The 27,261-nt window shown below is 36.5% G+C and overlaps 1 protein-coding gene across 10 annotated transcripts in view; it reads left to right on the forward strand.

Moving 5' to 3' along the window:
- Positions 1 to 27,261, forward strand: part of DMD (dystrophin) — a 2,113,538-nt gene that overhangs the window by 590,433 nt on the left and 1,495,844 nt on the right. For 9 of the 10 annotated variants that reach the window (XM_081792827.1, XM_081792829.1, XM_081792824.1 and 6 more), the window contains exons 8-9: positions 3,617 to 3,798; positions 5,254 to 5,385. In XM_081792827.1, the coding sequence (XP_081648953.1) occupies positions 3,617 to 3,798; positions 5,254 to 5,385 (314 nt within the window). The remainder of the gene's footprint in view (positions 1 to 3,616; positions 3,799 to 5,253; positions 5,386 to 27,261) is intronic. The other variant, XM_081792831.1, reaches the window with a different exon arrangement.

Below are 27,261 nucleotides of genomic sequence, written 5' to 3' on the forward strand. Positions count from 1 at the left end.
ACATCTGTGAGCAATCAGAGATGGGAATAGGTTGATCTCACGTTTAGAAGCATGGTTGGTTATTCAGGTGAGACCACTGTTAATTGGATTGCATTCAGAATTTTGTTCATTGGAGTGATTTCACTTCTGATCAGACAACTTTCAAAAGGGAGGGATTGCCAATGTTGGCTTGAGGAAGCACAGTCAAGACCATCTAGTCAGGTAATTGTTAATTGATTAAATGAGTCTGAAACTTGTGTTGGTGGCTACTTGTTACTATGACTACAGAGCAAGTATTTCCCTCCTGTCCTCCTACATTTTATTCTCAGTTTATTCATCTTTGTACCCTCAGGGCTTAGGACAGAATTTTATATATAATTATTTTCAAAGACTGCTAAGTAAATGATTTGAAATCCAATGAAGTTGTTTTGGACCTATCTTAGAATTTCTGCCATGCGTTTTTTTGTTTGTTTGTTTTTGCTTTCATTACAAAGTCTTGTTTAGTTCTCTAACACCTCCTATCTGGATTGGGTCCTAGCTTCCAGCTTCCCTTCAGGTGTTTTTCTCCTTGACCCCGTTCTACATTTAATAGTTTTACTTTACAAAAAAAATCAGTGCTGTCACACTCTTAGTCAAAAGTAGTCAGTTACTGTCCAACCTATTGAACTAAGGTCAAAATCTCTACTGTGCTATGGATGATCTCTCTACGTTTCACATATAATGTACACATTGTATCTTATTATTCACTATTCTCCTGTCTGTGGCTAAGATACATGAAGGCACTATTCCTGGGATGTTTCTAATCTCTTACCTCTGCACTTTTGCTTGTGCTTTCCCACTGCCTAGAATACCTTTCTCATTCCCCCGTTTCTAGCCAATGAATTCCTATACATACTTATTTCAGTGTCCTAGTCATAAGACTTTTTTCGGTCCCCTACTAGTGTATAATTTCTTCCTTTCTCTGAACATATTTAAGCACTGGTTGTACCAGTCAGAGGAACACATTTTAAATTCTGTTCAGCAATGTAATTATTTTGTACTTTTCCCATTATTTATTTATTGAACTATTGCAAATTGTGAGCAGAATGCATGAATTCTCTGTCTTGTTAATCTCCTGTATAATCTATTATAATATTATAAATGCAATAGGTCCTTAGTACATATATGTTGAAGTAAATTAACGTATTTTGGAACATCTAAGTTCCTTTCTTTAAGAAAAGAAATAGTGGATTCCATCTGCTGGTACAGCTAAATCCACATAACCTCAGAGATGGGAAGGTAATATATTGGGGCAAAAATGTCAATAACTTGGTCAAACAGTGTGTATTTATTATAATGATTGATATTTATGAATATTTGCCGTCATCCAAAAGATGTTTTGTGTAGATAAAATGTACTATAATTTTTGACATTTGCTTGTGGTAATAGAAATAATTCCTGACTGATTTTTACCTTTATTTTTAGCATAACATATATTTGAGGCTGAAAATACACATGCACACTTTTATGTATCATATAGCAGTAAATACACACAGATCGACCTTTTTGGATCCAGTGTCTTTCTCACAGCATAATTGTATTTAATACACTAAAAATAGAATTCTAAATTATGCTCATTACAGATAAAACTGACTAGTTCATAGTGAGAAGAAAGAAAACATTTTTGAGTTTCAAAATGTGGTGAAGAATTGTGGTATATCCACCATAGAATGAACACTTGAAAAACAGTTATCAAATGAAGGGGAGATTTTAGTCTTTGGAATTTCAAAGCCAAGTTAGTAAGATTTCTGGTTCTTCCTAAAAAATTACTGGCAAAAACTTACTTTTTTAAAATGTTTTTATTTATTTTTGAGAGAGAGACAAGAGTGCAAGCGGGGGAGGGGCAGAGAGAGAGAAGGAGACACAGAATCCGAAGCAGGCTCCAGGCTCTGAGCTGTCAGCACAGAGCCTGAGGTGGGGCTCGAACTCATGAACCGTGAGATCATGACCTGAGTCGAAGTCAGACACTCAACTGACTGGGCCACCCAGGTGCCCCAAAAACTTACTTTCACCATCTGGTGGTTAATAATTAAGTTATAATAAGGAGCAGAGAATATGAACCATAAAACTTTGTACCTCCCAGCCTTATGCATTTAAGTGCCCAGTAAGTATCTTTAAGGGAAAAAATAAAAGGCAAAACAATGAAGTGGCAGATAATAAAGCAGTCTGCTTCTTGTGTAATTTTTTTCAACCCTTGTTACTGACAGTATAGTCTTCAAGCCAGCAGCTTCACTATCACTTGCAACCTTATTGGAGATGCAAAACCTCAGGTTCCACCCCTGACCCACTGAGTTTGATTCCGAGCTTAAAAAGATCCCCAAGTGATTCATATGCACATTAAAAGTTGAGAAGTACCGTGTTATACTATGGATAGAGGCAGACCGGAATATTAGTTAAAATTTTCCTCTTCTGTAATTCTTTTAAAAAATATTTTAAAAAGAGTTGTTTTAATTAATCATGTTCCTGATTTTTGTGAAGGCATGGACGAAGTGATTTATTCAACTTACGTTTATGTTAGTGGACTCGAGATTTGACTGTTGGCTTTTTTAGTCACAATCAGAATACCTGACCAGAATATACATATTTAACTTAAAACAGATCTTTTCATGCTAGCTAAGATAAATTTATGGCAAGAAAAATGCCTGGCACATTGCTCCGTAGTTGTTTTGGCCTCCCGCCAGGATTTATGTTTTAACACTTCTGGGATTAATGATACACTTCACATAAGGGATTATTTTTACATCTTGGTTCCCTGGAATGAGCGCAGTGGGTAAATTGTAATGCCAAGTAGCAAAAGAACCTTTTGAAGGACCTGCCACTTACTATGTGTGTGATTACAAGTTATTATTGACTTTAAATGCTGGGTTTCTTCAGTTCCCTGGATGTGGCAAAGGACATAATGTCAGATCAACTTTTATGTGAAGGACTTTTAAATTTATCTCTGGAGTGTGAGAAGGAAGGTAACATCTGACTCTAACAGATGTACCAAAATGTAAATACACGTTTTTAATATACTTAAGGAATATTACAAATCATATACATATGGTATATTGTTTTATTTTATGTTTATTGTGGAAATACATGGTTCATTTCAACACAGAGACATATTTCGCATTTTACATACTTAATCACCAGCAAAAATTTGATTAGATGGTGTAAGCTTTCTTTACTGGACGCCAAGGCATTAAGCTCTTTTGTATAATTGTGTAATTACCAATGCACTATTGTAATTGACATGTTAATATAGCTTTCCATGGAAAGGAAGATATAATCTTTTATTTGTGTTTCTTATCTAATGAAAACCAGTCTCTTAGATGGGCTAGTTTGGCAATTTGACTTAGGAAAAAGTATTACGGAATGAAGTTTTTATGTGAACAAGGAAAAGAAATTAACTTTAGTGCTCCTCTCATTGGTCTGCCAAATTGGAAGGACAATTTAGGCCTGATTATCATGTTCTAATTAGTCTCTGGAGGACATTCATGGGCAATCGAGTGCTCATTAATGTGTCTTCTTCCTGTAACATTGATTTGTTCATTCCCCTTTCAGAGACTCAAATATAGAAACCAAAAATTGATGTGTGGTGTTAATGTGCTTACAGATGTTGCTACCACTTATCCAGATAAGAAGTCCATCTTAATGTATGTCACATCACTCTTCCAAGTTTTGCCTCAACAAGTGAGCATTGAAGCCATCCAGGAAGTGGAAATGTTGCCAAGGCCATCAAAAGTTACTAGAGAGGAACACTTTCAATTACATCATCAAATGCACTATTCTCAACAGGTAAAGTATCAAAAGAGTAACTGATATCAGTGATACTTTCTATTGCATATGCATTTTTAGCCATCATACATGTACATATCTATTATATCTATGGATATACACACAAACGTGTCTACATAGCACAATGCGCGCGCGCGTGTGTGTGTGTGTGTGTCTATTTCTTTATCCATCTACATATAGGTATCTATAGGCATCTATGAGTAGATGGATAAACTCTGTAAACCTTCTAAATTTTAACTGATAGAATGGATTATAATATTATTTTCAAAGCACATTATTAAAATACTCTGCCAGGCTGCCAGGGTGCCTGGGTGGCTCAGTCGGTTAAGCACCTGACTTTGGCTTAGGTCATGATCTTGCAGTTTGTGAGTTTGAGCCCTGCATCGGGCTCTGTGCTGACAGCTCAGAGCCTGGAGCTTGCTTCAGATTCTGGTGTCTCCCCCTCTCTCTGCCCCTCCCATGCTCATGCTCTGTCTGTCTCTCAATAATAAATAAACATTAAAAAAATTTTTTTAAGTAAAAAAATACTCTGCTGTTGATAGGCACTATATTATAAGAATATGGAAAACAATATATTGCATATATAAGAATATGGAAAACAATGTATTGTGTAAAACGAAATAAAAGACCAAGTCATATATGTATGAAACTTTTCTATATGAGAACAAAGAACTAGAGCAAGAGCAATGGCAAGCACTCTGTTTAATAATACTTTCTTATTTTTAGTGGCCACCTGCTGATGCATTAACAAATTTTCATTACTTAAGGTAACGTTTTTGATAAAAGTAGTTTAAAATATTTAAAAAAAAGTTAAATGGAGAATACTTATAAAGATTTTTATTATTGTACAGAATCTAGTAGGATTCTTTTGTTACATGGCTTGTTCTTACTCCCAGTATTGGCTATTTGCGGTGTTTTCTTTTACTTTCTTTGACACATGCAATGATGAGAAAACCTTTTAAAAAGAAACCTTTTTAAAAAAGCCTTTTATCAAAATTTCTGCTGAAGGTGTGGAAAGCTAATCTTAGGCCTAATTGTTTCACTCTACCAAGATAGTTCTATATTTAGGTTATGACAGCTCCATTTCTTTCCAGGATATTGACCTGATGGATTCTGGTTTTGTTTACTTGGAGTTCAGAGAATATTGCTTTTGGGTGCCTGTTTTTGCCAAATTGAAGAGCACCATCCCATATTAGTGCTGGAGTTGTGTCAGCATGGAATCCTTAGAGTTGACTCCCACTCTCGTACCTTCCCTGATTACCATGACGTTGAGCGCCAGAATTCTTGGAGTATTCCAGTTTCTAATCCAACTATGTGCGTTTCAAATTAGACAGTTCACCTCACTGTTTCCATTTAATGTTTGTTTTTCTAGTGTGTTGAAAAGCATTCCTTCCAGGGTTACTTATGATGTCTCCTCCTCCCCTCTGTCCCCTTCCCCCTAACCCTACTCTGCAGATCACAGTCAGTCTAGCACAGGGCTATGAACGAACTCCTTCCTCTCCTAAGCCTCGGTTCAAGAGCTATGCCTACACACAGGCTGCTTATGTCACCACCTCTGACCCCACAAGGAGCCCACTTCCTTCACAGGTCTGTCAACATTTACTCTCCGTTCTACAAACCAAAGAATTTCCTCATCCAAGATAAGCTAACATGGCTTTTGTTTGAATTTTGCAGTGCCTTTTTTCTCCTTCATCAGGAGCTGTTTCATTGTTCCCAGTTGTATTAGATGTTGTCACGTGACGCTCTTTTGTTATTGAGACTTCTCTAGGGGTAACATGTGTTGATTCTTCATGCATGGGCATTCTTAGAATAGTGGTGTGTGCTTTCATTATATAGTTACCCGTAAGGTTCTCTTTTTATAAAAGTTCCCAATGGTTACCCAAAAATGCAAACATCATTGAAGGCTTATATATGTAATTTTTAAAAGAGTAGAAAAATGGAAGAAATTTACTCGTCACACTATTTGGGGAAATGTTTCTAGATATATGATACCGAAAGGAAATAGATATTCTGTATAGCTGTTCTTATTAGATTTTCATTCTGGAAAAATGTATTTATTTTCCATTTCAGAAAAATATAACTATAAGCTTCTTCATATGATACATTTTAATTTTGCTGATTTAAACATGTATATAACATGCTCTGTACTAATTATACAAGAAGGTCAGTCACACCCAAAGCAGGTCAGATTCTATGCACCATTTAATACTTTCCACATAAAGAGTCTGCTCATTGGAGTCTTCCGTATTGTAGTGTTGTAGGAAACCTAAAAATACAAGAAATTAGAGCATGGTATATGTTAGAGCATGGAAATGAAAGGTGTTAGACTTGTGTGATTTCCTACAATTTTTCTTTAGAAGAAAACTATTTTGTTGATTAGACAATTTGAAAAGTTCTTAAGAAAGTGACTTTTATCAAAAATGTAGTTTGGGGCGCCTGGGTGGCTCAGTCGGCTGAGTGACCAGCTTCAGCTCAGGTTGTGATTTCAAGATCTGTGAGTTTAAGCCCCGCATCACACTCTGGGCGGACAGCTCAGAGCCTGGAGCCTGCTTCAGATTCTGTGTCTCCCTCTCTCTCTCTGCCCCTACCCCTGCTTGCATGCTTGCGCACACTCTCTCTCTGTCTCAAAAAATAAACATTAAAAAAATGTAGTTTTGAATGGGAATTAAGAAGAGGAATTAATGTAGTTTATGAATGGGGATTAAGAAATCATAGAGCTGATCCTGTGTGGTGAAAAATACATTTTTAGAGGCTCATCGATTTTTTAAAATAGTGGTTGTATTTAATTAGTGATTATTAGTGATTATTTTGCACAGTTAATTTATGAGTAAGGCTAAAATTCTTAACCATGGAAGCATATTTCAGGGCGCATTTATGCCCTCTATCCTTGGCTAGGTTTCTGGCAAAGCTGAACAAAGGAGACTGGGTGAGAACATTTGTGTGACTCAGACTCATTTCGAGTTAAATTCCCATCCATGTTTCTACAAAGGTTAGTTGTATAATCTTGAATAAGAAACTTAATCAGTTTTCTCATTATTAGTAAATAAAAATAGTTCTGCCAGACATTACTGAGTGTTGCCATATGCCAAGTATGCATATTATGTGAACTAATCAAATCCTTATAACATTTCTTAGAGATAGGAGATGCTATTTTGACCCCATTTTAAGTTTCAGTGTATCTGCCCTTTTCTTTCTCTTCTTCCTCCTCCTCTCTCCTACCCTCCTCACTGCCTGACTCTCTAGACTCTTTTCTTCACCACCTTCCCATTGAAACCTCCAAGAAGTAAAGAAAAGGAGTGGCTCCTAAAATAAAGGAGCATGAGCCAAGACAAAGAGATAAGTCCTTTTTCCTCTTCATTATCACTTTATCGAGCTGCCTTTTCCAGAAGGTTTTGTCCAGTGCCTCTTCTGGCAGCACATTTTTACCTCATTACCAGCTCATTAAGGCCCTGCTCAGGTATGACTCCTTAATGAAGTAATTATAAGTGGACCTAATTTTGCTAGACTCTGTTTGTTCATTCTACCTTTGTATAAATTTTACACAATACATAATGTGTCATAAAATAAAAATATGCAACAAATTCATTTACCTGTTTTATTTAGCCTAGGCCATTGAAATAAACTTAATGGTATCCTTTAGAAAAGAAGCATGATTCACAGTTGGTGAGGAATGATATGTTCTGCCTGTTTCTATAGGAAGCACATCAGAAGATGATGTTACACGTAGTTAGGTTTGATAAGTTTATATCTTAACTATGTACTAAGAAAAAAATTTTCTGAAGTGTTGCTCAGAGGGGCTGAGCCCATACAGTCCCCTACAAGTTGTGTCTGATTTACTTCAAATGAACTCAAGACAGACTAGACTGGACTCCATTAGGGAGTTGGATTAGGGAGAAGGGGGTGAAGTTTTCCGCAATAGGAGAGCGAGCTATGTGGGTGACTGTCCCCGATGGAAAACATAAAATTTATGAATTATCTTAAAAGTTCCTGATATATTAGAAACATCAATTATGCCCATCTGTCCTAAACTTGAAAAATGTGATTTATAACCTTTGTAGTTTGCAAACCTGTTGGGGTCAGGCAGTCTGACCTACCTTAGGATTCCTACCTGTAAATGCATTTTTCTCATAATTTGCCAAGAAGAAATACTAACTGGTTTCCTTTATTTTACCCCAGGTTTCCTTTATTGTAACACTTTCCTGCCATCCATCCTTGGATGGGGGACATTTTTTTTAATGGTTATACTTAATTCCTATTTTTATGAGTTTGATCATGTCTCTCATTCTACTCCTAATTTTATATCAGAAATACTCAATATCTTGGGGCGCCTGAGTGGCTCAGTCGGTTGAGCGTCTGACCTGGGCTCAGGTCATGATTTCGCTGCACATGAGTTCAAGCTCCACGTCGGGCTCTGTGCTGACAGCTCGGAGCCTGGAGCCTGTTTCAGATTCTGTGTCTCCCTGTCTCTGCCCCTCCCCCACTCATGCTCTGTCTCTACCTCTCTGTCAAAGATAAATAAACATTAAAAAAATGAAAAAAACAAAAATAAATACCCAGTATCTTTTTCGCCTTCAGTTTCTTTCTCTCTTGGCACCTAACCCTGTTTAAACCTCCTCTGGACACTTAGACCCGTCTGCATAATACCTCTTCCCAAACACATCACTCCACTTTATCTTGTTCGTATTTCATATATTGTTATGTGACTCTTTCTTTCATTTATTACCTTCTGTAGAATAGTCTATGGTTTATTCATTTATTTATTCAGCGATTACACTTCATCAGCAAATCAAATGTCATCTTTTCAGCTTTCAGGCTTTTCACCGTAATTGAAATAACTTCTCACAGCCTCTAGACTCATCAGGTTCTTCTCTATCTCTCTTCTCTATCTCTTTCATTATCTGGCTATTTCTCCCCTTGTAACTCCCGTTGTATAAGATCTCTTGATCCACTTATTACACTCTCTCTCTTATCAGTATGATATAATTTCCTGGCTTCAAGCTGTATGCAGATGACCACTGGTATCTGTGTTTTCACCCACTTCCAATATCTTTTGAGTTACCACCACATCTCCAACTCATTTTCAACTCTTGGGGATATATTTATACCTCGATGTGCACTGATTTCTTAAACCTAGCATGTTCCGAAGTGAATTTGGTTTCATTGCTCACAAACCTGTTTCTTGCCCTTTTTTGTTATGGAAGTGAGAACGTTAGCAGTGATTGAGACTTAAATGTGTGACATACTCTTTGGTCTCTATATTGATCTGATATTCATTAAAGAGACATGCAAAGTCAATTCATTCTTTACAACATAGCTCCTTAAAGTTATGTCCCTGATGTTGTGTCCTCTGGTTCAGGCCCTCAATACATGTCTTGTAGATTACAGAAATACCTTTGCAGTCAGTATCACTATCTTTTTCTTAGTCCCCGCTAAATCAGATTAAATTTCCATATTAACAGCTTTAGTAATATCACTCACAAAATTTTTTTCACTTCCTTTTGCCTTTATAACAAGTCTATTCTCTTAAATTTCATCTAGGAACTCCATGATCTATTATCTATTTATACTTTCATGCTTATTTCACAGTAGCCCATTTCATGTTTTCTTTATTCCAACCAAATTAAATCACTTGCTGTCCTCCATCAGTGCCAAGAAGTTTCCCATCTTAGCGTTCTGGGATCTCTCAGCCTAGAGTGACTTTTGTCTCCTTTCAATTGGGTACTTTAATCCAGATTTCATGACCTAACCACTAAGTGGCAGAGCCTAGATTCGTGTTCAGATTTATCTAACTAGAAGCTAATGTTCTTCATACTAATACTGAATGTTCTTTACTATTATATGTATGAATATGCAGGATTACTTACACATGGAGTATTCATTTATGTAATCATTTAACACTTTTTAAAAATTTTATTCATTTAAATCAACGTTAGTTAACCTACAGTGTAGTATTGGTTTCAGGAGTAGAACCCAGTGATTCATGACTTATAGACAACACCCAGTGCTCATCCCAACAAGTGCCCTCCTCAGTGTCCATCACCTGTTTAGCCCATTCCCTCCCCACCTCTCCAGCAACCCTCAGTTTGCTCTCTGTATTTGAGAGTCTCTTATGGTTTGTCTCCCTCTCTGTTTTTATCTTATTTTTCCTTCCCTTCCCCTGTGTTCATCTGTTTTGTTTTTTAAATTCCACATGAGTGAAATTATACACTATTTGTCTCTATCTGACTGACTTATTGTGCTTATCATAATACACTCTCATTCCATGCATGTTGTTGCAAATGGCACGGTTTCGTTCTTTTTGATTGTTAAGTAATATTCCATTGTATATATACATACCACATCTTCTTTATCCATTCATCAATCGATGGACATTTGGGCTTTTTTCATGTGTGCCAGGTATTATTATATGAGCGAGTAATTGATCAGTAAACAAACTTACAAAATAATTCCTGCCCTAATGGAATAGCATAGCCTTATGGGAGAGTCAAAATAGGAAAAAGATAAGCATTATGAATAAGTAAAATAGTATTTCAAATAATATGCAAGTAGTATGTATTAAGTAAAGTAAAATTTAGTAGTAATTACAATAGTGCTAAAAAGAAAAAAAGGGGGAGTAGAATATGCAGTATGTGGCAATTGGGGTAGTCACAGAAAATAAATTTTGTATAAATACTGGAAAGCGGTGTGGATCTCCGGGAGAAGACAAACCCATGAGGAGGAGATACAGATGGTGTAAAAGCCCTGAGTTGTGGGGATACTTGGACTACTCAAGGAAAGGTATGGGTGAGGGGCCCGGTGCTGGGAGATGGTATCTGAGCTGTAGTAGTACACCAGATCACACAAGGCCCAGTAAGTAGCGAGGACTTTGGTTCTTATTACCAGTGAGGTGGAAGGCTATTGGAGGAACATTATTTCAACATGGCTGCTGTGTGGCAAATAGACTAAAGGAAGCAAGGATGGAAGTAAGGGGACTAGTTAGAATGCAGTTGCAATAATCCACACAACATTTGAAAGGAGGTTGGATCTGCAGTAATTTCTTTTTTCACCCCATTAAAATTTTTTAACATAAAATTTGGTATCTTGACCATTTTTGTTTGTTTGTTTGTTTGTTTGTTTGTTTTACTCGACTGTTTGTAAGTGTGAAGTTCAGTGGTATTAAGTACATTCATAAAATTGTATAGCCATTGCCATCACCGTGTATTTCCAGAACTCTTTTCATCTGGAAAAATGGAAAGTCAGTATCCATTAAACAATAAGTCCCTTTGATATCTTCCCCTTAGCCCCTAGTGATGCTACCATTCTGTTTCTATGAGTTTAACATTTTGTCTTTGTTTTTATTCTTTTAGATTTTACCTATAATGAGATCATGCAATATTTGTATTTCTGTATCTGGCTTATTTCACTTAATATGATATCCTTCAGGTTCATCCATGTTGTCACAGATGGCAGAATCTTATTCCTTTTTAAGGCTGAATTATATTCCGTTCGGTATATATACACCACATTTTCTTTCTCCATCCATCCATGTATAGACATTTAGATGGTGTCCGTATCTTGGCTATTGTGAATATTGATACAATGAACATAGGAGTGCTGATATCTCTTTGAGATACTTTTTTCATTTTCTTCAGATATATATATCCAAAAGTGGGATTGCTGGGTCATACGGTAGTTATATTTTTTTTTAATTTTTCAGGAACCTCCATACTGTTTTTTTTTTTTTTATAATGGTTCTATCAATGAGTATGATGCATAGTAGTTGAATTCTAGATAATGTTTTGGACAACCTAAGGATTTGCTAATACAGTGTAGATTGCCTGTTGCTTCATTCTTAGAGAATATTGTGTTATAAAGAAATCAGAACTTCTAAGAGGTGTTAAGCATTAATTGTAAGTAAACTAATAATTTATGAAACCATTGTGTTAAATTTAGCTGATTAGTTGAGCTCCAGGTGAGGTATGGGATTGTTGAATCAGTATATTGTACAGCTAAAACTAATATAGCACTTGATTTTAATTAGCTGGTATTAAAATAAAAACATAAAAAAATTAAAAAACAGGTGCTTCTGGGTGGCTCAGTAGGTTAAGTGTCCGATTTTGGCTCAGGTCATGATCTAGCAGTTTGTGAGTTCGAACCCCACTTTGGGCTTTGTGTTGACAGCTCAGAGCCTGGAGCCCATTTCAGATTTTGTGTCTCCCTCTCTGCCCCTCCCTCCCTTCCTCTCTCTCTCAAAAATGAATAAACATTAAAATTAAAAAGCTAAAAATAATAATAAATTAAAAAAATTAGCTGATAAGGAAGCTAATAGCTTGTGAGACATAGACATAGATCAAAATGTATATTAATTATAGATAGTCACATAACCTAGTACACGTGGTAAAAAATAGAGGGAATAAATAATGGAATACACAAAAGTGTTACTTGTGGATAGAAAGAGATGAAAAGACCAAATCATAAGGTCTGATCATATCATCTCTGTGTTGTTAGCTACATCGTTCCTAAATTGGCTACCCGCTGATGATAGTCTCTATGGTCTCATTACGATCTCCCAGTGTTCAACATAAAAATGCAAATAATTCCCATGGCTCTTTAGCAAACTAATTGGTGAGCTACAGCTATGGTCAGGTATACGTGTCCCTGTATCTCTCTAGTAGAACAAGTATATGTGGTGGCCTTAGACACCTTCTGTCTATTGTACCCCTCCCTCCAATCTCAACTTTGGTTCTGTCCACTGCACCATCATGAGGAAAAATTGATAGAGCAAAACATATGAACATTGTACAACCCAAGATTTAAATAGTGTGGTCCTTCCCACTGTTTGGTCTTACCCTATCTGCATTCCCTGCCTCCCATTTCTTTCATCTTGCTTCTTGCTACATGGTTTAAAATTATTTAGTAAACGATAGGATTTAAACATAACAGTTTGGTCACTGAGCCTTTCGGTTTCATAATCTCTGGGATGGCATACCTGGTAGCAGAATTGGAGGCCACCACTGCATCAAGATGTTGCTCTACATGACACAGTGGGTGTGAGTTATGAAAGAATTCAAAGAACCAACAATTACTGCAAAGTGTAGTCTTAAGCAATGGGAAGAATGGAGTTGCCACTAAACAAGACAGGATAATCTATAGGAGGAGCAGTTTTGGAAGTCAGGTTAGGAGCTTGCTTTTGAACATGTTAATCGTTATTTTTTAATTTTTAAAATTTGAGGCATAATTGACCTAAAACATTATATTAGTTTTATATGTACCACATAATGATTTGAGTTGATATTTATATATATTGCAAAATGCTCCTAAGTCTAGTTAATATCTGTCACCATACATAATAACAGAATTTTTCCTTTGATGAGAACTTTTAAGATTTATTCCCTTAACAACTTTCAAATAGGCAGTACAGTATTATTAACTATAATCACCATGCTGTACATTATATCCCCATGACTTACTTATTCTGTAACTGGATGTTGGTACCTTTTGACTCCCTTCACCCATTTTGCTCACCTCCCCACCCCTGCCTTTGGCAACCACCAATGTGTTTTCTGTGAATTGGTGTTATTCTTTTTTAAGATTCCACATATAAGTGGGATCATACAGTATTTGTCTTGTTTGACTTATTTCACTTAGCATAATACCTGCTAGGCCGATCCATATTTCTGAATACTCGGAAGTAGGATTGCTTGATCACATAGTAGTTCTATTTTTAGTATTTAGAGCAACCTCTGTATTGTTTTCTGTAGTGGCTGCAACTAATTAACGTTCCCACCAGGGCGCCTGTCTGGGTGGCTCAGTGGGTTAAGCCTCTGAGTCTTGGTTTCAGCTCAAGTCATGATTTCACGATTTGTGAGATCAAGCCCCACGTTGGGCTCTGTGCTGACAGTGTGGAACTTCCTTGGGATTCTCTGTCTCCCCTCTCCCTGCCCCTCCCCAACTTGCACGGTCTCTGTGTCTCTAAAATAAATAAATAAAGTTAAAAAAAAAAAAAAACCTTACCACCAACAATGCATGAGGGTTTCTTCTTCCCACATCCTCACCTACACTTGTAATTTTTTGTGTTCTTGATAATAGCCATTCTAACAGGTGTGAACTGATAGCTCATCGTTTTGATTTGTATTTCCCTGATGATTAGTGATGTTGAGCATCTTTCCATGTGCTTGTTGGCCGTCTGTATGTATTCTTTGGCAGGATATGTATTCAGATCTTCAGCCCATTTTTTAATCCAATTATTTATTTATTTATTTATTTTTTCACTATTGAGTCGTAGGAGTTCTTTATATATTTTGGATATTACCCCCTTATTGGCTATATGATGGGCAAATATTTTCTCCCATTCATTTGGTTTCCTTTGCTGTGTAGGAGCTTTTCAGTTTGACGTAGTCCCACTTGTTTATTTTTGTTTTGTTTGCCTTTGCTTTCAGAGTCATTTTCAGAAAATCTTCCTCAAGCTCAAGGAGCTTACTGGCTCTGTTTTCTTTTAGCAGTTTCATGGTTTCAGGTCTTACTTTCAAGTCTTTAATCCATTTTGAGTTAACTTTTGTGTATGGTGCAACATGGTGGTCCAGTTTCTTTCTTTTGCATGTGGCTATTCAGTTTTCTCAGCATCATTTATTGAAAAGATTGTCTTTTCCCCATTGTATATTCTTAACTCTTTCGGCATAAATTAATTGTCCATGTATACATAGTTTATTTCTGGGTTCTGTATTCTGTTCCATTGATTTATGTGTCTCTTTTTTTGTCAATACCATACTGTTTTGATTACTATAGCTTTGTAATATAGTGTGAAATTAGGGAGTATCATGCCTATAGTTTTATTCTTTCTTAAGATTTCTTTGGCTACTCAGGGTTTTTTGTGGTACTATACAAATTTTAGAATTGTTCTAGTCCGTGAAAAATGCCATTGGAATTTAGGTAGGAATTACATTGTATCTGTAGATTGCTTTGGGTAATATGGACATTTTAATATTAACTCTTCTAATCCATGAGCATGGAATATATTTCCATTTAGTTGTATTCTCTTCAGTTTGTTTCATAAGTGCTTTACAGTTTTCAGTGTACAGGTCTTTCACCTCCTTGGTTAAATTTATTCCTGGGTACTTTATTCTTTTTGATGGGATTGTAAGTGGGATTGTTTTCTTGATTTTTCTGTCTTACAGTTATTAATGTATAGAAACACAGTGGATTTCTTGATATTGATTTTATATCCTGCAACTTTACTGAATTCCAACAGTTTTTTGTTTTGTTTTGTTTTGTTTTGGTTGAGTCTTTCGAGTTTTCTATATATTGTATCACGTCATCTGCAAATAGTGACTTTTTTTTTACTTTCTTTTTTTTTAATGTTTATTTATTTTTGAGAGAGACAGAGACAATGCGAGTGGGTTAGGGGCAGAGAGAGAGGGAGACACAGAATTGGAAGCAGGCTTCAGGCTCTGAGCTGTTAGCACAGAGCCCAACACAGGGCTCAACCCATGAACCATGAGATCATGACCTGAGCCGAAGTTGGATGCTCAACCGACTGAGCCACTCAGGTGCCCCATATATTTTTTTTTTTACTTTCTATTTGATTGGATTTTATTTCTTGTCTAATTGCTCTGGCTAGGACTTCGAATAATACTATGATGAATAAAAGTGGGGAGAGTGGGCATCCTTGTCTTATTCCTGACCTTTCACCTTTTCACCATCGAGTATGATGTTAACTGTGGGCCTGTCATACACAGCCTTTGTTATGTTGAGATATATTCCCTCTCTACCTCCTTTGTTGAGGTTATGATGAATGGATATTGAATTTTTTCAAACACTGTTGCTGCATCTTTTGAGATGATCATAGGATTATTTTTTGTTTTGTTGATGTGATGTATTATGTTGAACAAGTTAATCTTGAGATGCTCATGAGACTTGCATATATATATAAATTTTTTTTAATGTTTATTTTTGAGAGAGAGAGGCAGAGAGACAGAGCATGAGTGGAGGGAGGAGCAGAGAGAGAGGGAGACACAGAATCCAAAGCAGGGTCCAAGCTCCGAGCTGTCACAACAGAGACCGACGTGGGGCTCAAACCCACGACCCGTGAGATCGTGACCTGAGCCAAAGTTGGGCGCTTAAAAGACTGAGCCACCTAGGCGCCCCAAGACTTGCATATATATAAATCTGGGTTTCTTAGGTCAGAGTTGAGGATAAGTAATTTGAAGGTCATTAACAACATAGATAGTATTTAAATCCATTGTCCTGGAAGAGATCACCTAGGAAAAAAAGCACAGTAGATAAGACATCCCAATACTTAAGGATAAGAAGGAACCAGCAAAGGGTATAATAAGGATGGCCAAAAGGGGGAAAGGAAAAAGGAGAAGGGTGTGGTATTCCAGCAGCCAGGAGAAGAAAGTGTTTCAGGGACAGGACGTTATTTTACAGGATTAAGTATTGCTGATTACTTCAAGTAACAGTGGGCTTGAAAATTAACCAGTGAAATGTCAATGAGGTAGGGTCCCTGGGAAGTTCCTGATATATAGCAGTTATCACAGTGGAATTACTAATAACATCTCTGTTCAATCCGCAAACTCCCATTTTGGTCAATAAGTTACATGCTCATTCTAGCCAATATTCACTTTGCTAAGAACAATGCCAGTGGATTGTGTGTTTTTGTGGGGATATCGCTGATCAGAGCGGATTCAAGATAGAATGAAAGTGATGGGCTACCTGCATTAAGGCACTTAACCCTACACTGACAAGTTTATGTCCACATGGACAAAAGCATCTTTCTTTTGGATTACCCCATCCTGCTAACTGACAATGGGTCTGTATATTGCTTTCCTCTTGCTGATGTAACAAATACCCACACATTTAGTGGCTTAAAACAACACAAATATATTATCTTAGAGTTTAGAATTTCAACATGGGTCTCGGCTAAAATCAGGGTGTTAGCATGACTGCCTTCCATCTGGAGATTGTTGGGGAGATTCCATTTCCTTATTTTTTCCAACTTTTAGAGGCTGCCCACATTCCTTGACTCATTCCTCTTTTATCTTCAAAGATAACAAAGGCAAGTCAAGGCTTTATCATATCATATCACTCTGACCTACTTGGCTTTCTTCCTCTTCTGCTTTTAAGAACTTAAGATGCCATTGGGCCCACCTGGATAATCTAGGAAAGTCTACTTATTTTAAGACAGGCTGCTTATCAAACTCAATTCCATCTGCAACCTTAATTCTTCATTGCCATGTGGCGTAACATATTCACAGGTTCAGGGATTAGGACATGGAAGTTTTTGGTGGAGGGTGTTTTCTGCCCACTGCTGTCTAATACCATGGGATGCAAATCTGAGGAAGGCATCCATTACCTGCAAGCTAACAATAAATGTGGTATAACCTGGCTTTTCCCAGGTGCCCCCAAGTATCAAGTTGTTCCCTTCCTCCTTTCTTGGCTGCACATGAGCTCCTTCCTTCTTCCAGAGGTATTGTGAAACCACCCTTAGGCCAGAATCAGTGTAGAAGAAAAAGAAACAGAGAAACAAAAAAAGAAGGACATACCTATATTTCTGCCTACAATGGCCTTATTGATCTTTGTTCCTTCCAATGGCTTTGGGCCCAGATGTCTACATTCATTTAGAAAATATTTTGAGCTCCAAATGGAGTGTCCCCTTCTCTCTAACAGCTCACAAAGTAAGGGGGTCAGACCTCGGAAAGTTATTTATACTTTGCTTACGCTCTTATAATTCTCCAGGAACACAAGGGGATCATACTGCTAGCATTCTTGCAAAAGAGGCACATACCAAAAGATGAGGTACCTCTCATCTTTTACTACCATTTGTAGTTTTTACAAGACTTTTGAATGCATATCTCATTTGACAAGTATGGTAAACCTATGGGATGATTTTATTAGACTCATATTTTAAAGTTGGAGAAATTTCAGTGGAATAAAGGATTTGGTCAAGCAGTGAGTAGCTGGCAAAACTGGGCCTCAAACCAAATGTCGTGACTTCTAGTATAGTTTTGATGTTTTACTAACAGCCCCACCAGTTACAGGAGCTGTTCCTTTGTCATCATCATTTTCCTTAGTCTTTTAATATTTCTAAATACTAAAAAGCATTTGGAAAGAAAAAGAAATCTCTCCTTTTTTTCTCTTTGTCTGGTGAATAGTAGCTATCACCTTCCTGGGGTTATGCCTACCAGCAATAGGACAAGTAAATAATTATTTATGCGTTTATGAAATATGCACCTGAGCCTTTCAAATAGAGATACCAAATGTAAAGTATATAGAAACACTATAGAGAAGTATCATCCATATGAAAACATCCGTGAACATCACAAAACTAATAATTTTATCAGAAGTAAAATTAGTTCTTGTAGTAACAAAGGGGGAAAATAGGAAAACCATATTTGAACCATATCTTCCAAATAGTTAAAGTTGGAGTCTGGAAAAATAGAGTTATCTTTAAATCCTTTGAATGGTAAATATAAAGTATAAGGTTAGGTGGTGATACCATGGATAACACTATAAATAGCTAGAAATGGCATTTAGGTAGTCACAAACTAGAAGAAAGGAAAAGGAAGCACCCATCATGCAAATTGCTCGTGCCTTCCGTGTTTGTATCTATTGAGACATAATTCATGCTTAGAGCTAAAGCTCTACCCCTGACATGGTCCAGTTCCACAATTTTGTCTACCTACTCACTGGTAGTTTGCACCCATGGATGTCTTACCATAACTTTAACTTCAGTATTTTCGAAGCTGACTTCATCTTTGTCCATGATGCTAGGAGTCTCTTTTGACATTTATTCCTATGCAGGCTTGAACCTATCTAGCCATGTATGACTCCTTCTCTCTGCACTCTGTTATACCTAATTAGTCCTCAATTTCTTCCGATTGCCCCTGTGAATTATTTCTAGCATCTTTTTCTTCCTGTCTGTTAGCCTGGATTTTAAGACTTTCTCTGATCTGGCAAACCTTGTCAATTTTATCTATGACTCTTCTCCTGTGTGTGCTCCCCCTTACATCTAGGTCTTACTTTATAGCATGCCTTTAATTTATGCTATTCAATCAGTTTGTTTCCTCCTTCTTCCCCTTGCCTCTTTCTCTTTCTGTTTTTGGTGCATACATGTCAGTTTCTACACACTCTCACATCTGCATAGGGATTTTGTGTAAAAATGACTAGCTTTATACTAAATGGCATGTTCTAGGGGTTGAATGATTTAAGAAAGTAGTCTCGTCAAAAGTTCTTCATGTCATATTTACTCAGCTTGTTTTTAGTATAGCATATGCAGAAATATGATTTAAACATAAAAAGGATAAAAGTCAGTTAAAAGTAAATGCTTTTCCCACCCTTGCTACATTGTGTGTGCACACACGTGTAATGTTGGAAGTATTTATAGTTTTCCATCCTGTGAGAGAGACTGGGCATCTTCACATGTGCATAAGAACCAGTAGGGTTTCTCTTTCTAGAAAAATTTTCATGATTCCCAATTTTTATCATTTGCAGTAGTGTATTTTCTGATCAGTTTTGAAGAATTACTTACATATTAAATACATTAGCCATTTTTTGTGTGTGTATAACATGAAATGCAGATAATTTTCACAGTTTGTTACTTGCCTTTTGAATTTATTTTTTTTCTCCATTGAAAACATTATTATTTTATGTTGTTGGGAATTCTTTAATCTTATATTTTGTGGCTTTTTTTTCTTGGCACCAGAGAGGTCATATTTATAAAAGGGCTCTGCTGTTGAAAGGACGCTTTAAAAACATTCTCCCATGGCTTCTTTTAGTTCTGCTTTTTAAACTTTGATTCTAGTAAAACCAGTGAAAATTGCAAAGTTGAGAACAGTTTTAATCCTTTCCCCAGAAGCTGCCCAGTTGTTGAAACCATCTATTGATTAATGCACGTTTGTCATAATCTAAATGGTTGCCTCTTTTGAGAACGAGGAAGTATTTCCTAGAATCTCTCTAGCATATTTTCCCTTACTTTTTGTTGTACGGGATTAGATCACATCCTTGTCTAAGCCAATAAAAGGAGACAGAGTATATTACCATGATTGGCTTAGACCAGTGAAAACTCAGCCATCCTTGAATCACATACCCAAATGGAACAGGGCGATTCCTGTGTCTAATCAGATCCTATTAGGAAGCAGAGAAGGAAATGGATATTTTTATAGGCAGTCAGCACTTTATGTTCAACTATCTCAGGGCTTGATGGAATTTGTACCCCAGGGCGGAAATTTCACTCTTATCCTGAAGGTGGTTGAGATAAACAGGCATGCATTTGGTAGCCCAAAAGCTGGGAAACATTCATTTAGGAAACCTGAAAATGAAACCAGATTTACCCAAAGAAGCATCCACTTTTTGAGAAGGAAAGTACTACTTGACCAAAGAGGAGGGAACCCAAAATCTGGCACCAGAGAGACTTAAGTTCACATTCCACCTGTGCTGCTTTCTAGCTGTGTGGCCTTGAAACAGTTTCTTGCCCTTTCTGGGCCTGAGTTTCCTCATATGTTGTTACAGTAATTCTACTTCTTAGAGCTGTTAGGGGGATTAAGTCAGATGAATTATATAAAGACCCTTCCATGGTCCAGGTACATTGTGGCTTCTCAGAAACTGGCAGCAATATCAGGCTTACTACTTATGTACATCAGGAGTTAAATGAAATTTTGTGGTCTGATTTGAGGACCTAAGTATATTGTATTCAGTTCTATGGGAAGATACAGCCTGGGTTCTAAACTGATTTGTAAACATACTTTTGCATTGTAACCTGTGTAGAGTTTGGCAGCTCCATGATTTAATATACTGGATAAAGGATTCCCAGGAAAGGATGTTCTTTGTAGTTCTAAAGATGCTGAGAAATAATCTTGGGAACATGCAGAGTGGAATATAGCAATGCTCCCTTCTAAAGCAGAAAAAAGCACTTGAAGGTGGTTTTAGACCCAGTGTTTCTATGCAGGGAGGAGATACGGGAAGAGGAGATGCTTCACTCTGTCCCTGCTATCGGCACCTCCTGATACAACTTGTCCCTTAGCTGAAACGCAGATTGTACAGAAAAATTGGCAAAGCCAGTCGGTGGGGAGCGCTCCTTAGATTAAAAGCACCATTGATCTGCTTCATGGAAGTCTTTATACTTTCTGATGTCACTAAACAAGTGACCTAGAAACAGAATTGTCAAGTTTGAGCTAAGCTCTAAAGATCGATGCACTCGAGATTTCCAAGCAGATTTTTAAAAGTGGAGGTGGGGGGAGGGGGACTTGAGAAAGAATACAGGTAATAATATTACTTGGAACAAATGCACTCTTCCCCTTCAATTTTTTAATCTATAAAGTGGATAAGGGTGGGGGACACCACCTGGCTAAATAACACCAGCTGAAATCTTTCTGAAATTTTCAATGTCAGGTATATAATAGTCTTACATTTAGAGTCACATTTTTGAGTCAGACATCCGTATATTAGTGGTGTAGATTCTACACATTTACTTAATGAGTATGTATTAAGCACAGACTATGTAGTAGAACTCTTTTAGTTCTTGAATTTTTCAATGAATAAGATGGAAGTGCTACCTGCTTTCATGAAGTTTAATTTAAAGGTGGGAAAAGAGACCACAATATTGGAAAAATCAAATTAAAAAGTGGCTCTACATTGTTATAAATACTGTGAAGGAAACAAACAAGGCCTGAAATTAAAAAAAAATAATGGGAATGTTAAGGTTAAAGGCGCATTCTGCAGCTAAAAGTATTACTAGAGCCTTCTCTTGAGCTAAAAACAGGAGGGCGAGAAGAAGCTAATCTAGTTCAAACTCCAGCCCTACTATTTTAATAACTTTCTGTGGGACCTGGATATATCACTTTCTCTCTATGACTCAGTTTTCTCATCTCTAAAATGGAGCTAATTGCTATTTTATATGGTGGGTGAAATAATTAACACATAGCACATGTAAAAAAAAAAAGCCTTCACTTACCTTCGTACCCACTAAGCACTAAGTAAGTGCTTCAGCGTGAAGAAATGCTTATATTAACGCAGGTGAACTTTGTTGCATTGTGTATTTTATTTATAAATCCTGATATAAGCTTAAAAATAAAGTAAGTCCAAAAATGTAGAATGAAATCCCCATTACCTTTGCCAAGGATACTCACAGTTTCTGGAAAAGGTGATAGATAGTTTAACCAGCCATGCTGAAAACTGACTTACCATCCGTCTCTTGATTATCAGAGATAGCTCCATAGGTAGAGCTGGAAAGGATACAAAAATGGAGTCGATTTCTGCATAAAAAGGATATGTGAAAGTCCCTCATTTACTTCATGTTTATCATATTTCATGGGACTTAGTGTGTTTATAAGAGTTGAAATAATTATTGGATGGAATCGAGCTAATCTGTTTGGGTAACAATCTTTAAAAAGGTCAGGTGTCTTGTTTGTAATGATTAATACACTGGATCTCTTCATATAGACTTGGAGTCGTATGTCTTGTTTAGCTGATTTTTGGCCTCTTAAGGAACATTAGTGTCAGACACTTATTTTAATACTTCTTTGCAAATAAAATATATCTTGGAGCAGGATGCCATAAGAATGTATTAAAATTCTGATTCATCTTCTTACTTACTGTGTGATACAAATGTTTGTCTTCTAACTCACCTGCGTAATACAGGCACGTTTATTTTGTTCTCTGCTTATTGCCATGTAGCAAACCACTTCAAAATTTAAGAGCTTACAAAAATAACAGTCGTTTGTGTCATGATGGGTCACGATTCTTCGGCCTTCTCATGCAATTGAAATAAGACTGTAGCAGAGGCTGGAGTCATGTCAAAGGCTTCTTCACCCTTACGTCTGGTGGGTGGTGCTGGAACTTCATCCAGGGCAGTTGGGTGGAAGACCTCCATGTGGCCTTGCCACATACATTTGTGCTCTTTCATGAAATGTTGGCTGGGTTCCAAGAGCAAGTGATCCAAAGAAGACCACGTGGAAGCTGTATCAATTTTTGTGTTTTGGAAGTCACATGGTGTAATTTGGTCCATGGTCACAGGTCCACCCACAGGCAAGGGGAGGACAGTTAACTCAATTCATGATGGAGAAATGTCACTGTTACAGTTTTAAAAGAGTATGTGGGACGGAAGATTTTGTTGCATCTATCTTAAAAAAATACATTCTGCCACAATATGTGAAATTATTGTGAGGGATAGCGATCAGTTGGGACAAGAAGCCAGCCTGCTACGTCACAGGTATTCAGTAATGAGTACTCAATTTGCTGGTGTCTGTACTTATTTTAAAGTAGTCTTATACAGATTTTCAAACATCCAGGTTCCTGATTAACTCAGAAGCTTGAGAGTGTCTTGCCCATAAGTATCACAGAGTAAATTCTACAATGGAGATGGGTTGCTTTCCAACCCAAGTGAAATTTCAAACTCGCTTGGGAAGAATTGATGTGTGTTATTTAATTTTAAAAAGTATTAAGTAGATGGAAAATTTTCTATCCCTTTCCTTTTATAAGTAAAGTAACTCATGTCCAGAGATACTAAATCATTTAAGTAAGGTCACAGAGTAGAAATATTGGATCTTGCACCTGGTATCCTAAAATCTGTTCAGTATGATTTATACGCTAGGATTATAAATATTTTAAGCAAATTCACATTTTCTGTAGAACGACCTGTAGTTTTTACATTCATTAAATAATTTTATTTTCTACTTTCTATTGATTTTATTGTTTATACCTATTTTGTTTTCAGTAAGTATTCTAATATTTTGATAGTTATTACTTAATGTAAGAATCCTACTTCTAAAAGAAACCATAGTCAAAGTGTGGCAACATCAAAATATATATGATACAGGGCACCTGGGTGGCTTAGTTGGTTGAGCATCTGACTTCAGCTCAGGTCATGATCTCCCAGTTTGTGGGTTTGAACCCGGCGTCAGACTCTTTGCTGACAGCTCAGAGCCTGGAGCCAGTTTCAGAATCTGTGTCTCCTCTTGCTCTGCTCTTCCCCTGTTTATGTGCTCGTTCTCTCTCGTACTCTCTATCTCTCTTTCTCTGCCTCTCTCTCTCAAAAATAATTAAACATTAAAAGAATTATATACGGTAACTCTGATTGGAAACTTATTTTATAGGGGTATATTTATTGAAATACATAATTAGCAGACATCCATGTGTAATTACGAACCCTGCTACAAAACTCTATGAGAACATTGCCTTGCATATTACTTTGTCGTCTTTACCTAGGAATAATATCATTGCAAAAGCAGAGTCATGCTAAGTTAATGAATGTAAACTTACCACAATTGCAGAGCAACATAGGTAAATGTGTGGTAATTCTAGTGTTGTGGGCTCTCAAATCTACTCTCAAATCTACTGGCAAATGTTTTATTTTAACTAAAACTTTACTCCCTTAAGCTTCTATATGTAAAAAAATATATTTTTTAATGTGATAAATTAAACACTTGGGGGAAAGAAACTGTCTTTGTGGGGGCCTCAGTGGCTCAGTTGGTTAAGCTTCTGACTCTTGATTTCTGCTCAGGTCATCATCTCACAGTTCTTGAGTTCGAGCCCCATGTTGGGCTCTGCACACCCAGTATGGGGCCTGCTTGGGATTCTCTGTCTCCCTCTCTCTCTGCCCCTCTCCCACTCATGATAGATCTCTCCCTCTGTCTTTATCTTTCTCTCTCTCGCTCTCTCTCTGAAAAAATAAATAAATATTTTTTTTTTTAATTAAGAAAAAAACTATCTTTGGAAGGATTACTGATGAGTTGACACTATGGTTATGCGTCTATATTTTCGGATTGTCCTTCTGCTGATCCATTTACAGAAGGTCATGTCCCTCTTATACCTATATCAAATCCCGATTTGGGAGATTTTTTAAATATTTATATCAATTAGTTCAGTTATTCATGGTGTAATGATGCCTATGATGAGAGCTATATATAACAATAGGATTACTTCACAATAAAATTTACTTATAGTGGACATTTATGAAAATGTTTATTAGGTTTCTCTGGGATCTCTGGTTAATTTAAAATCTTAGTACATTTTATCTTCATTATAACATGTCCCAAGGAAATTTTTGGCTGAAAGATTAGCATTATAAAAAGCGGACTTTAATTAGAAATTTCTATATTGTGGGTCAAATTGCTAAATCCGGTGGCAATTATCTGCTCCCTAAGATATGTAGTTCTCTTTCTGAAACATTAAATTTTACTTTATAATACCTCAAAAAGTCATTTCAAGAGGAATTTTGGATCATTAATGGAATTAGAAGTAAGATGTGCCCATGGATTCTTCTACTTCTATTTCAACATTTAAATTTCACGTAAGCTAGGCGATTAGAGGCTTTTTAACTATTTGGTACCTCAAATAGTTCAGGAAGAAATATGCCAGAAGCACTGTAGTATTACCATTAATTTACTAATTGTTCATTGCTCACTTGATGCTAGAAGGTAAGAATGAATGTGAAAGAATGTGTTAAGCTCTTAAAAATCTTAATATTCCTATTGTATCACATTCTGTGATTATAGTAACTATTTATTGAGTGGGTGAAGTATTTAATAAGGCAATTCTTATTGTATCATGTATTGATTAAAATTTATATGGGAAATCTCCTAAAGTTAAAAATTAAGTAATGAGTTACTAAATTATTTGTAACATTTATAATACACAAAATTTTAACAGTCTGCATACACCCATAACTCCAGTAAATCAGTAAAAAAAATAGAAGAACACCCCAATAGGAAAATTCACAATGAATATTTGAGGCAAAAAAATGACAAAAGAAAAAAAGTCCCTATATCTTTATGTATATAAAAAAAATTCCACCTAACTAGTGATGAAAGATACACAGTTTAATAAAGCTGGGGTACCTGGATGGCTTAGTCAGCTGAGTGTTCAACTCTTGATTTCAGCTCAGTTCATAATCTCACTGTTTGTGAGGTTCAGCCCCGTGATGGGCTCCATGCTGCCAGTAGCAGAGCCTGCTTGGTAGTCTCTCTCTACCTCTCTCTGCCCCTCTCTCAATTGCGCACACGTGCTCTCTCTGAAAATAAATAAACGTTAAAAAAACAATGAAGTCATTTTTACCAAGCAGATAGGCAAATTGGATGGAATTGTCTAGAGCATAAAGGAACAGGAAATGTCATGAGTTAAGAAAGGGCTTATGACAGAATAAATTGATGTTGTCTTTTTGGAGCATTGTTTTTTTTTTTTAATTTTTAAAATGTTAATTCATTTTTTTGAGAGAGAGGGGGAGAGAGACAGAGAGGGAGAGGGAGACTGAGCACGAGCATGGGAGGGGCAGAGAGAGAGAGAGGGAGACATAGAATCTGAAGCAGGCTCCAGGCTGTGAGCTGTCAGCACAGAGCCGGATGCAGGCCTCAAGCTCACAAACCATGAGATCATGATCTGAGCTGAAATCGGATACTTAACCACTGAGCCACCCACGCACCCCTGGAGCATATATATTTTTTAATAAATCACAAAGTTCTAAATATGTATAATCAGAGACCAGCTTTCATACATATAGACATTTATCTAACGCCCTAATATCACAAGTACAATAATGTAAGGAAAAAGTAGTTAAAACATGTTTGAAGTGAGCATTTTTGGCTCCATACAAATTTTAGGGTTGTTTTATTTCTGTGAAAAAGCCATTAGGATTTTCATAGAGATTACATTGAATCTGTAGATTGCTTTGGGTAGTCTGGACATTTTAACAATGTTAATACTTCCTGTCATTGAGCACAGAATATCTTTCTGTCGATTTGTGTCTTCTACACTTTCTTTCACTTGTGTCATAGTTTTCAATGTACAGATCTTTCACCTCCTTGATTAAATTTATTCATAGGTACTTTCTTCTTTTTTATGTGAGTGTAAGTAGGATTGTTTTCTTGAGTTCTCTTTCTGATGGTTTATTATTGTTAGAAGCATGATAGATTTTTGTATATTGATTTTGTATCCTGCAACTTGACTGAATTCATATGCTAGTTTTAACTGGTTTTTGGTGGGGTCTTTAGGGTTTTCTATATATAATATGATATGTGCAAATAGTGACAGTTGTACTTCTTCTTTTCCATTCAGGATGCCTTTTATTTGTTTTTCTTGCCTAATTGCTCTGGATACAACTTCCAAAACTATGTTGAATAAAATTAGAGTGGACATCCTTCTCTTGTCCCTGATCTTGGAGTTGTATATGATGTTAGCTGTGGGCTTGTCATATATTACTTTTATTATAGATAAGACATGAATACCTATTACTGTGGATTGGTAAATCTTATGGTAAATATATTTAATGCTATATCATGAAACCTTTAAATGCATGCTGTAGAGGTATATTATTGCCATGTTGCAAAGTTAGCCCTGGTATATGGTTAGGTAATAGAGAAAGTTGCAAATAGTCTATGGAATATAATTATACATTACACGCATAAATAAGTATATAGATATATGTGTACATGTGTATATACATACAAGTACACAAACACTGCCAATGACCTCAAACACTTACAGAGTGTGTATGTT

The sequence above is a fragment of the Panthera onca genome, chromosome X, assembly GCF_046562875.1.
Source record: "Panthera onca isolate mPanOnc1 chromosome X, mPanOnc1 haplotype 2, whole genome shotgun sequence".
NCBI classification, from domain to species: domain Eukaryota; kingdom Metazoa; phylum Chordata; class Mammalia; order Carnivora; family Felidae; genus Panthera; species Panthera onca.